Genomic DNA, 12,978 nt, shown 5'->3' on the forward strand with positions numbered 1-12,978 from the left:
GTATATATATTCTTATATCAAGATATTTAAACCAAACCTTTCCCTCAAAATAAGCCTGACACTCTTAGAATGTGTATATATATTCTTATATCAAGATATTTAAACCAAACCTTTCCCTCAAAATAAGCCAGACACTCTTATAATGTGTATATATATTCTTATATCAAGATATTTAAACCAAACCTTTCCCTCAAAATAAGCCAGACACTCTTATAATGTGTATATATATTCTTATATCAAGATATTTAAACCAAACCTTTCCCTCAAAATAAGCCAGACACTCTTATAATGTGTATATATATTCTTATATCAAGATATTTAAAACCAAACCTTTCCCTCAAAATAAGCCAGACACTCTTATAATGTGTATATATATTCTTATATCAAGATATTTAAAACCAAACCTTTCCCTCAAAATAAGCCTGACACTCTTAGAATGTATATATATATTCTTAAATCAAGATATTTTTACCAAGAGTTTTTAAAACTAACCACAAATAAAACAAGAAAAAAATACTAGATTGTACTATTTTTGCATTGGTTTCAAGATATTTTTATTGCTTGTATCAAGTTAAAATATCTAAATTTAATCCATTTTTTCTTGTTTTAAGATTTTAAGAACTTTTTTATCACAAGATTTTTTGTCTTGTTTCAAGATGTCTTATCAAGTCGAATTTTCTCACCCCATTGGCAGATAATTTTGCTTAATTTTAGTTTTTTTTTCTTAATTTAGGTTTTATTTTCTTATTTTTGTATGTCCATTTTTTGCAGTGTAAGCATGGCGAGTCTGCTTTTAGCTATTATGCTGGAACAGCTTCCAGAAGAGATCAGATGTGCTCCTACTGTATCACATTCAAATCCAGACTCAAAACACTTCTGTTTAGCTGTGCATTTAATGAATGAGCACTGTGCCACTGGTCGTCCGACTGTTTACACTGTATTTTATTTCCTTTTTATTCTAAACTGTTCTTATTTCTTTTGATTATTTTAACCTGTTAAGCTTCACCAGTGCGTCGGCGCACTGAAGCGTTTTTTTTTAATTTAGTTAAAAATTACTATCAGATTTAATGTTATACATTGACAAACTATACATCATTAAAAAGATATGACTCAAGTTTCAGTATTTGACCACTATTGTATTCTGAAAAACTTATAGTGACAGTTATGTCTTAATTTGTGTCAGGAGTTATGAAATGAAAAAATGAGTCGAGACCTTTAATATGAATTATGAGCGTCAGCCTGTTCCATTCATAAAAAAACTCTGTGCTGTCATCATGACAGCGATTCACAAAACAACGTCCCTCAGGGCTTTAGCTCAAAAATGTGCAGATTTGGAGAAATATTGATATATTTTCATAGGTTTTCATCAGATTTCTATAGACAGGAATAATATTTATTGAATTTATGCCCAAATGCGTCGATGTAATCATTATGAGCGCTGGATACTGTGATGTATTGTGTTTTCAATCCATACCAACAGCCTGAGGGCGCTACATGCACAATAATAGTCCATATATGGAACATGAAGAAGAGGCATGATCATGTGACATTCCAGGAAGTCTCGAACACATTCAAAGCTATCAGAGATCGTTGTAACATGCAGATAAAGACGTTTTGAAGACAATAAACATGATTGAAATGATATTTGGTTTACCTGTGTTCTTCGAGTAATGTCAGGTATTTCCATAATAATAGATTATATTTATAATGTAATGCTAATCGATATAGACTTTATCATTGTGCAGAATAAAATATATATATATATTTTCTGTCTGATTTTTTATCTGAAGCGAAATTATATCACAGAAGATTATTTAAAACACTCGATTTGCGTTATAAATTAAGTTTGGAACACAATCATGGTTTTAATCTCATAAATTGTCGTGTATTGATGGTGTGCTAAGCTAACATGCTAGCTAGCTCTAGGTGCACCTGCCACATATAGCAGTTATCCTTTTATGATTTTTTTCTAAATATGCTTACTGAAATGTTCCTTTATTCAAGCAGGGCATTTGATCCAGTTTTTAAATGTTAAGTGAGAACTTTGATAAAAGAAATTAGGGACTGAAACCCTATGAATAGCCTGTGAATAGCCAGTCGTTAGTAAATATAATGCAGACAAAAGAAATGCATATTTCGAGCCATAACCAGGCTGGAGAGGTGAGAATGTGTGCAGGGGGAGACTGAGACTGAATGGGGCTCGTTTGCACCACAAAACAATAGAGACAATAGACTGAATGGATGACTTAGAAGATGACTAAACATCAGCAGCATTTTAGCGTCAAATCAAAATAGTAATTTGACATGGTCTTAAAAAACATGTAACTAAATACAGAGTTTTGGACTTATTATCTTCAGATTTTAAACATAAAATGTTTAGAAATGTGGCCTTAGCTGTAGTGCATTTCTAGATTGCTACAGTGCCAACTTCAATTTTATTTTCATGAGGATGTTTCATAAAAATTATTTTCTAATAACTTTACAAAACTTTGAAGCTATTTATAAAAATGTTTTCAATAAATATTTTTTCATTATGACAATAATTAATTCTACATTTACAATAAACTGCCAGGTGTCAGCTTTCAAATGAGATCATACTTGTGCTTTTAGTACAAAGGGTTCATGAACTGTATCTGTTTAAGTTTGGGTATGTCATTTCTGGGGATTTTTCAAAAGTGGCGTTGCAGCTTAACAGGTTAATTACTTCTATGTAAAGCACTTTGAATTACCATTGTGTATATTTATTATACACATATTTATTAAATGTGCTATATAAATAAACTTGCCTTGCCTTATTGAAACTGCAGAAAGAAAGAAAAGCGCCAATCTAATGTCATGTGGACTGTTGCTGTATGTCTTTGTAGATTGTCTGGCTGTATGGTGACAGAGGAAGGCTGTGGATATGTGTCTTCAGCTCTGAGTTCAAACGCCTCACACCTGAGAGAGCTGGATCTGAGCTACAATCACCCAGGAGAATCAGGAGTCATGCTGCTCTCTGAAAAATGTGTGGATCCAAACTGCACACTGGAAAAATTAAAGTATGTTGACCATGAAGAGATGTTGTGGTGTGTGTGTGTACTAGTGATGCGGGTCCGCGGGTTATGAGACGACCCGCGGACCCCGCGGGGTACACGGGGCGGGTAAAGAAATTGTCACTTTATTTGCGGGGCGGGTTGGGGCGGGTCATTAAAAACAAAATAAAAAAATGTCAGCCTATATTAAATATTTGGGAATATCTATTTTCATATTCTATTAGGTTATTTGATAAGGTTACAATATGAAGGTCGCAGCAACGTAAATTGCGTGATGTGACCAGGCGTCACGTGACACGTCACGAAAGCGGCGCGCCAAACAGCTCCCAGCCTCCCACCGCCAGCTACAAAAAAAGGAAAAAATAAAAGTGGAGATGGAAGACGAGGTGAGGGAGAAATTGAGGTCGGGAATTTACATCATTAAAAGAAAAGAAGGTCAGGCTGCTAAATCTAATGTTTGGGACCGGTTCTCAGAAATAGTTGCAGCAGGAGACAACAGCAGTGTCGGCTATGTGAAGTGCAACTCGTGTGAAAAAATATATAAACACGAGAGCCACAAAACGGGCACTTCCAGCCTGTCAAGGCATGTTTGTGGTGGGTCTAAGAAAAAGGACGACAGTGGCACGTCTCAAAATATTACCGCTTTCCTCCAGCATACCTGCCAGCATATCAAAAGTAATGTTTGTAAGTGACCAGGGCGCAAACATAAAAGCTGCCCTTCGCAGCTACAAGTGGGTGCCGTGCACAGCCCATGTCATTAACATCGTTCTCAAACACACATTTGATGTAAGAGAGAACACGCCAACATATATGCGCAACGTGAATGATGTCATTGCAAAGTGCAAAAGCCTTGTGACATACCTGAAAAAATCCAGGACTGTAGTACAACTCCCACACACCGTGACACAGGAATGCGAAACCCGTTGGAACAGTAAAGTTGCGATGATGCAGTCAGTCAGTAAACAGTACCGTGAAATCCAACAGGCCTTGCAGGAGAAAGATCAGCTCCACAGAATGGATGGCATTCAGCTGGATGTGTTAAACACAGTTACTGAGTTTTTGCTGCCTTTTAGGCAGCAAAGACAAAAGAAAAAGAGACGAGTTTAGTGAGTGGGAGGATGAAAGTGAAGTTGCCGCCGAGAAAGACGAGGTTCAGCGCTACATTGAGGGACAGTTCTTCTGGGACAGAGAGGACATTCTTAGCTTCTGGCAGTCCCAATCAATCGCCTTTCCTGTGCTTTCCAAGCTGTCAAAAATGATACTCTGTATCCCGGCCACAAGCGCATCAAGCGAGCGCACATTCAGCTCTGCTGGCCGGGTGCTGAGTCTAGGAGAAATAGATTAAACCCCGGTACAGTGGATGCCATTCTTTTTTTGCACAGCGAACGCAAAAACGCCAAATGAACATTTCCGTGAATAAAAACAAAAGTCAAAAGTTCATTGGTTATATGTAGCGTACTAGGTTGTAAACTGTTGTAAACCTATACAAATCGTAAAGAAAATGTATGATTTATGGTTCATTTCATTCATATTCATAATCGTCTGTTGTTGTCAGTTAACAGGGCGATGTTTCTGCACTTTCAGGCTGTAATAAAGGCGGGGCGGGCTGGGGCGGGCCAAATAATTTCATAAATGCGGGACCCGCGGGTTGGAAAAAAAGCCGACCCGCGCATCACTAGTGTGTACTGATTGTATCAGATGTGCAGAATGTGAGCCTGTGTTTCTGTTTTATAGTATGGATTATGGAGGAGAATTCAGGATTATAGGAGGACTATGCAAATGTACGTATACACACACTCAACTTTAATGATTGTTGTTGTGTTATAAATGTCTCTCTTCTTGTGTTCTGGTGTCTGTGACCTCACACCAGATCCAAACCCTTCAAACACACACAAACATATTTTTTTCACTTTATTAGTGAGGACATTGCATAGACTTTCATTGGTTTTATATGGTTAATTATATTTTTTCTATTGCCAAATCCAATCCCTATCCCTACCCCTACCCCTAAACCTACCCATCACAGAAACATGTGCAAAATACTAGATTAAAATTATACATGTTTTGGCCAATTTATAATTCTTTTTTACTAGTTAGGACCAGTAAAAAAGTCTGTTTTCCTAATATTTCAATATGTAAGTGAGGACATTTGGCACTTACAAGTGTAGCCAAACTTGTACACACACAGACACGCCGCTTTAGTGAATATTGATGTGTGATAAATGTGCCTCTTCTTGTGTTCAGATGCCTGTGATCTCACCCTGGATCCAAACACAGCAAACACTCATCTCATTCTGTCTGAGAAGAACAGAAAGGTGACATCTGTGGAAGAGGTCCAGTCATATCCTGATCATCCAGAGAGATTTGATGAGTGTCGTCAGGTTCTTTGTAGTGAGAGTCTGTCTGGACGCTGTTACTGGGAGGCTGAATTGATTGTAAATGCTGATATATCAGTGGCATATAAAGGAATCAGTAGGAAAGGAAGTAGTGAAAACTGTTGGTTTGGATTCAATGAAAACTCCTGGAGTCTGAACTACTCTGATGACGGATTCAAAGTCTGCCACAATAGTAAGGAAACTAGCATATGTGTCCCTTCAGGCTCTTCAAATCGATTTGGAGTGTATGTGGACGTGTCAGCCGGCATTCTGTCTTTCTACAGCATCTCTGGCACACGTAAAATCACACACTTACACACATTCACCTCCATGTTCACTGAACCGCTATATGCTGGATTTGAGGTTTCTCGTGGTTCCTCCGTGACTTTGTGTGAGATTGAAAAGCTTGTGAGCAACAACTGACAGAACAAAAAATAAAACACTCTCACTTTATATACACTCTCACTGGTCGTTACCTAGCATGCTTTGCATCTGTGTTAAAGGTTCGAAATTGTGCATAATATCATGTGTATGAATGTTTATCATTATCGAGTTGTCTAGTCTCATAAGTGTAGTGCAGCTTGATGGCAAGTTCAAGCTAGTAATGAAAGAAATTGAGCTTTACAAATCTTTAAATGAACTGAATCAATCGCTTTTTTTCAATGATTCACTGTTTCAAAGCTCTCAAAAATGATGGGTCACTTTTATAATGTCGGTTCCGTTTTGATAAACATATGCATGTATAATGATGAAGGAAGAGTGACAGTTAACTGTTTCTGAAGCTTGCAACAAAAAAAGCACTACAAATTAATAAATGACAAAATTATATTGAAACTTCATATTTAATGAATTGTGGATTACACTGAATTGATTTTAATTAAAACTTTTGCAGATGGTTTGTAAATGTCATGTTGCAGATGTGTTTCTGTAACATTTACATTGATTTGGTCAGCAGATTGTCACGTTTGGTTTTGTTTCATGTTCATGACCTTTATTTTGAAGTTTTCCCATTGTCATGTTCCTGGTTTTGTTATGTGCTCCTTCCATGTGTTCCCCTTGTCATTTGTCCTATGGTGTAATTGGTTTATTGTATTGAATGATCACAGGTGTGTCTTGTTTAGTCATTGTGTATTTGTTTAGTCCTTGTGTATTTAAGCCTGATGCTTGCCTTGTTACTTTATCTAGTATTGTCCCAATAACTATTATTGGTGAGTGTTATGTTTCAAATTTAGTTCATGTTATTTCAAGTCAAGCCTTTTTTTTTTTTTTTGTATCTGTTCACTTTTTCAATAAACTGCACATGGGTTCAGTTCAGCTCTCCTTCAGTGGACTATGTTACACAATACATATATTGTGTATGTATTTTTGGAATGTAGGAAATAATTTTTTTCTGTTTAAAGTCTGCTGATCTTCTGTTCTGACATAACAGTTCCTGATTTCTCTGTTGATAGTTAGACAAGCACAGTACCTGAGGCGATCAGATTTTGTTTGTGATTGTGTTTGGTGCCTCTTCCCCAGTCTTTGAATTTGTGGCAAGTATTTATGGTCCTAATGGCCTGAGCTGAGGACTTCTGTTTATCTCTGTTACAGGTGGCTGCATAAATCAATTGTGCTAATTGGATTGGGGATCGTAAAACTCCAAAGTCTGGGCTAATAACGGTTTACATCCTTTATTTAAGGTTGTGACCTGAGTGCTTTGTCTTCACCTGTAAGTAATGCCCCTAAAATGTGTATAAAACTACAATGTATAGCTTCCTTAGTTATGACTGCAGTGACCGCCACACATTCTCATTAAAGAATTCTGCTGAAGATAAAGCATATATTCCTCACTCTTTTGTTCACCTGCGTGAAGTTGGCCCCCCACCCAACGCAAAACGTCGTCAAAATATGCTCAATCGTTTGTGCTGGTTTGTGCTGTAAAAAGTTGGTAACACTTTATATTACGACCCGCAAACAACTGCGTAAGTTAACCGAAATTACGGTGTACGTTTCTGTAATTATAGAGTACTTCCGTGTAGGTATAAGGGAACAATATGTTAAGTTTTGGGTAATAAAGGGGTAACAAGCAGATATACAACCTGCAAAGAACTTCGTAAGTAAACCGAAATTACGGTGTACGTTTCTGTAATTATAGTGTACCTCCGTGTAGGTATAAGGGAACAATAGTTCGTTAGTCACATAAAGCTATCATATGAATAAATAATGATATTAATATAACGGACGAGTCATATTAGATCACTTTTATGATACTTTTGTATGTTTTTTGTCTTTTATTATTAGTATTTTTTGCGTGACAGCCCCCAGTAGGCTAATATTACTCAATAGCTGTGTCCCAATGTGAAGGCTGCATCCTTCGAAGGCCGTATTTGAAGGCCGATTGGCCGCGTTTGAAGGCCGATTGCGTCACAGCGGCGCGACGAAGACCGTCCTAATTCAAACACTGCACGCTTCGAAGGCCGCGTTTGAAGGCAGATTGCGTCACAGCAGTGCTAAGAAGGCTGTCCCAATTCAAACTCTGCATGCTTCGAAGGCCGATTGCGTCACCGCGCCAAATGCGCACTTCATTTCTCTGACAAACGAAGGATACAAAAATGGACACTTCGTGGCCTACCCTTCCCCAGAATTCATAGCGCGCCGGTGACGACCAGTATATGACGACGCAACTTCACACAAGTTTATTCCAAAAAAATATCGGGTGTCAGTAGTGTGGTGGCCGAGGAATTCACTTATAAATGTAAGTATTGTGTTTTAATTTATTAAAATAGCTAGCGAAACAAGTGTTAAAAGCATGAATATGGACCAAGCACTGAACCCCTGTGTGAAAACAATCAACTGAGTTAAATGAAGCAAATACTAAATTTAATATCAACAAAATGCTTTTCTTGCTTAGTTGTTTGGTTTTGTTCTAGTGTATATATATATATATATATATATATATATATATATGTATGTATATGTGTATATATAAGAAGCATTTACTAGAAAAGCAAAAGTTATTGTATGGTTTTGGGAAAAATAACTTTATTAAGTGAGTTTAATGCTTAAAATAAGCAAAATAATCTGCCAAATGGGGTAAGAAAAATAATCTTGTTTTCAGTTTGATTTAAGATTATTTTGCGTAACCCATTAGCAGATTAATTTATTGTTTTAAGCAATACTCACCTAATTTTACCCCAAAACAAGAAATGTTTTACTTGTCTAGTAGGCTAAATGCTTCTTGATTTAAGAATTTTCAGATGTTTGAACTAGAAACAAGACAAAATATTAAGTAAGAAAATATTTTTTGCAGTGAATTTCAAGAAGGAGGGTATATTCAAGTAAATAAAACAGGAGCACAAATCCATCTGAAATGTGGTAGATAAAAATACCTGAAAAACATATCTTGCGTGTCTGCAATACATCGTTTAATTTACCTGAAATAGCTAGCGAAACAAGTGTTAAAACCCAGGTGTGTTTCTTAAAAAACCTGAACTTAAACTAAAAAACTGCAGCTTCATTTATCAGGTGGTCTGAGGCAAAACCTGTTGTAATTCTTTTTGTTTCAGGGACCAAGGAGCAGACGGCTGACTTCATTCATTTAAGGGCCGAAAATGATTATTTATTTACAGGGGCCAAAAACTCGGCTACTGTGGCTTGGAGGTAAAAGTCATAAAGTAATTAAAGTCATTAACCATTTGTAATATTTCCACTAGCTGCCTCTTGTATGCAAAAATTAGCCCTCACCCTATACAAAGCCCACAGCAATGAGACAACAACTAGTTAAGGCAATAGTCTTTCTCTTTTTATGTAGTTTTTTTTTGTCTACAAACGTTTTAAGCAAACTTGAGGATCCAGGAATATAATCCAGGAGTATTTTGTATGCATGTACTGCTGTGTGATTTTCTAATGTTAAGATTGCACCCCTGTCTTAATATTTTGCGTAAGTCTTTCCTTTTTTCTCCTTTTTTAGGAAAATTCTGAAGAAAATGGACCTGCTGGGGAAGGTCACTCCCTTGCAGGCCAAAAGAAAATGGGACAACTTAAAAAAAAAAAAATACAAGGTAAGTAAGTTAATTGACACATCTTTGCTGAAATGTATTGTGGTGTTCTTGTTGTTAACAACAGGTATGGTGTATTTGCTCTGCCTTAGGATTGCAAGTGTCCTGGGACAGGTGAGGGGGTGAGCGGGAAATCCACTGCTGCAACTTGGCCATGGTTTGTCCTCATGGATGAGGTTTTGGGACAGAGGCCTTCCAACAACCCCCCTGTCCTAATTGCCTCCCTCCCTGAGGACAAAACAGGGCCAAGTTCAGCCTCAGCAGTCCCAGCAGCCTTGACAGTCTCAGCAGCCTCAGCCACCTCAGCAGCCCCGACAGTCCCAGCAGCCTCGACATTCCCAGCAGCCTCAGCAGTCCCAGCAGCCTCAGCAGCCAGAAAAAGAGGCAGCGACGAGCTCATTGAGCTAATGAGGGAGGACATGAGATTTCAGAGGGAAACGGAGGAGAGGAGAGCACAAGAAAGCAGGGAGAGAATTGACAGACTGTTTTCTCTCCTTGAGAGAATGGTAGAAAAAAAATAATATACATTAGTTTGAAGCAATTTTGGTATTTATGTTTTTTGTCACTTATTTTTACATGAAACAAAGTAATTTCTGTACACTGTTTGTGTTAAGTTAAAACCTATATGGAATTTAAGTTATTTGTAAATGAGGCAAGGCAATTTTTGTACATTGTTTATTTTTGTAATACGTTTTACATATGGAATTTAAAAAAAAAAAATACATTTGGAAATAAAACAATTAATTGTTCTTGACTTGTATACATGTTTTTTTTAGCATGTAAAATGAAAATGATTTCAAGTACTTTACAAATATTTACAACAACAGGAAAACAATTCAAATTAATGGTATATAAATCAGAAAAAAAAAAAAAAAATGTATGTACACTTTCAGCTGAGCAGGGAGACCCTGATGGTGCTGCTGGACTGGGATGTGCTCCACAATAGAGACCCTGATAAGGCCTCCTGCTGGTGGGACATCATCTGGGAGTCCCACCATCTGGGAGTGTTTGAGTGCATATTTCCACTGTCCACTGCATTGTATTTCAACAGGTTTGCAGGGCTGACTCAATCAACGGCTGCCATCTCACTGAGATATTTTCAGAAAGAGGGAAAAGTAAAAAATAAACTCACATCCTCAAATCAAACCATAAAATATTTCGACATACAACAACATTCAACTTTTTTCCTTATGCATTGTAACTTTACAATTCTCTTAGTTGTCTGTTACAAATAGTCGTGGTCAATTGGCACCTCCTCCAGCGCAGACACCTCTGCAGACAGCTGGTCACGCCAGGGAGCACCACTGACCGTCTCCAAACCGTGCTCCCCCTCATCCTCCTCGTGCTCATCCTCCGGGGCCATGATGTCACCAACCCCAAGGCAGATGTTATGGAGGATGGCACAGGCTGTTATGACCTGAAATGGAATTAAGGAATAAATGTATATTTTTTAACAGATTGCGTTTATTATTTTGCAGTATTTTTTAAATGTATTTTTAATTCACTTACGTGAGGTACAAAGGTGTGGTGCACCTCCAGCACTTTCAGGAAGATGGATCGGAACCTGGTCTTCATCATCCCAAAAGCACGCTCTATAATGTAGCATGCCCTGGAGTGATGAAGATTAAAGCGCTGGGCTCCCACACCTCGTACTGGCCTCTTGTAGGGAGTGATGAGGGGGAGTGGGTGTTGGAGACATGGGTACCCTCCGTCTGCGAGGATGAATTGCCCTGGAGGAGGGTACACTGACCTCCTGAACAGTGGGCTGTTGCGGAGCACTCGTGCGTCATGCACTGACCCCGGCCAGCCCACGTAGGTGTCGATGAAGCGCCCCTGATGGTCACAAACAGCCTGGAGGATGATGGATGGGAACAGTTTCCTGTTCCTGTAGCATTGACCATCAGGACCGCTTGGAGGCTTGATGCGGACATGGCAGCCGTCGATTGCTCCAGCAACTTTCAAGAAAGCTCTGTGTCTTGCCAGCCCTGCAAACCCACGGCAAACTGCTTCCAGGTCTTCTGGGGTGTTTGGGAGGTGAATGACTTGGTGGCGAATGGCCACCACCTCCTCAGCGACCCGGTGGACAATGCAGTGGACAGTGGAACGAGGTATATCAAATGCTCTGGAGACGACCCTGTATGATGTACCACACGCCAGCCAGAAAAGAAATATCAGGGTCTCTGTTGTGGAACCCCATCCGTGTTGCCGGTCACTTCTCAACAGGTCCAGCAGCACTCTCAGGGCCTCCCTGCTCAGCCGAAAATCAGGTCGAGTGTCTTCCATCTCATTAAAAAACCTGTTCAGCACTGGAACGTTCAGGTTTATTCTGCAGTACAGGGGTCTGGTCTTAATTAGGGAAAGAAGGAAAAGAGAAATTTGTGTACCACATTGGGGAAAAACTTCTAGTCATATTTAAAACCTTACTTAAGTAAATGTGCAATTTTGCATACTCTAATGCATCAAGAGTAAAAGTAAATAAGTAAAATGCAACATAGCAGTAATATTGATGTAAAATGCAACATAGCAGTAATATTGATGCAAAACCATATATATATATATATATATATATATATATATATATGGTTTTACATCAATATTACTGCTATGTTGCATTTTACTTCTGAATAGGTTGAAGGTTGTTACATTTAAAGTACTTTATATAGCCTACTGCTGGGTAGTTTAATTTACAAAAATACATCATATTGTAAACGACCATGTTTTTTGTAGTATTGCTGTCCTGTGAGGGGGAAAAAGTACTTCAGTACTAACAAATGTAGTTCCTTACAGTCCACCATCGCATTAACAAATTGTTGCTAACTAACTTATGGAGGTCTTGTTGCCTAGCAACTGTGACAGCTGCAAATGACTAGTTGCAGTAATGTGTATCCTACATTTTTTTTGTATTGTTTTTTTTTATGTTTTCACTGTGTAAAAACAAAACAGGGTTGAAAATATGTTCACCATGGTCAAAATATGTTCACCATGGTCAAGAGAATAAACTATAAAAAATTTAATCTAGGTAAGATTTAAGTCAATATTCAAAACGTTTTGTGTATTTTGTATTTTCATATGTATCATTAGATTATTCAAGTAAGTTGAACCAATAATTAGCTACATTTAAAAGTGTAATCCGTCAATTAAGGAAACCAGTGAAATTTACCTGCCCATGGTCTTGGCAAAGCCTGAGATACATCACCCGGCGGCGCCGGGGATGAATCCCCCACCATCTCCTCCAGTAACATATAAAAAATAACAATAAAATTGAGCAATTCTTGCTCCATATTTACTTGTTTGAATTGCAATTTGAAATTTCACAAATGTCATGTAGGATGGAAGCTCTCCTCTCGCACCGTTTAAAAGGCGGTAATTGGGGACACCTGGTGGCTCAATTAGATATCCAATGAAGGCTACATTTGTTGCCTCCTTCGAAGGCCACGTAGGCTGCATCCTTCGAAGTCTGCGTCCTTCGAAGGATGCAGCCTTCACATTGGGACACAGCTAGTCACTTTCATTACATCGACAAGAAGAGTCTCC

At 38.2% G+C, this 12,978-nt stretch overlaps 1 protein-coding gene across 1 annotated transcript in view; it reads left to right on the forward strand.

Moving 5' to 3' along the window:
• Positions 1-12,978, forward strand: part of LOC307157617 (uncharacterized protein) — a 64,650-nt gene that overhangs the window by 35,744 nt on the left and 15,928 nt on the right. Inside the window, exons 6-14 of the mRNA XM_079869544.1 lie at positions 2,865-3,038; positions 4,767-4,813; positions 5,277-5,815; positions 6,926-6,939; positions 9,357-9,447; positions 9,537-9,950; positions 10,984-11,184; positions 11,428-11,552; positions 11,668-11,775. Coding sequence (XP_079725670.1) covers positions 2,865-3,038; positions 4,767-4,813; positions 5,277-5,815; positions 6,926-6,939; positions 9,357-9,447; positions 9,537-9,950; positions 10,984-11,184; positions 11,428-11,552; positions 11,668-11,775 — 1,713 coding nt within the window. The remainder of the gene's footprint in view (positions 1-2,864; positions 3,039-4,766; positions 4,814-5,276; positions 5,816-6,925; positions 6,940-9,356; positions 9,448-9,536; positions 9,951-10,983; positions 11,185-11,427; positions 11,553-11,667; positions 11,776-12,978) is intronic.

Source organism: Squalius cephalus (genome assembly GCF_949319135.1).
Source record: "Squalius cephalus genome assembly, chromosome: 4".
NCBI lineage: Eukaryota > Metazoa > Chordata > Actinopteri > Cypriniformes > Leuciscidae > Squalius > Squalius cephalus.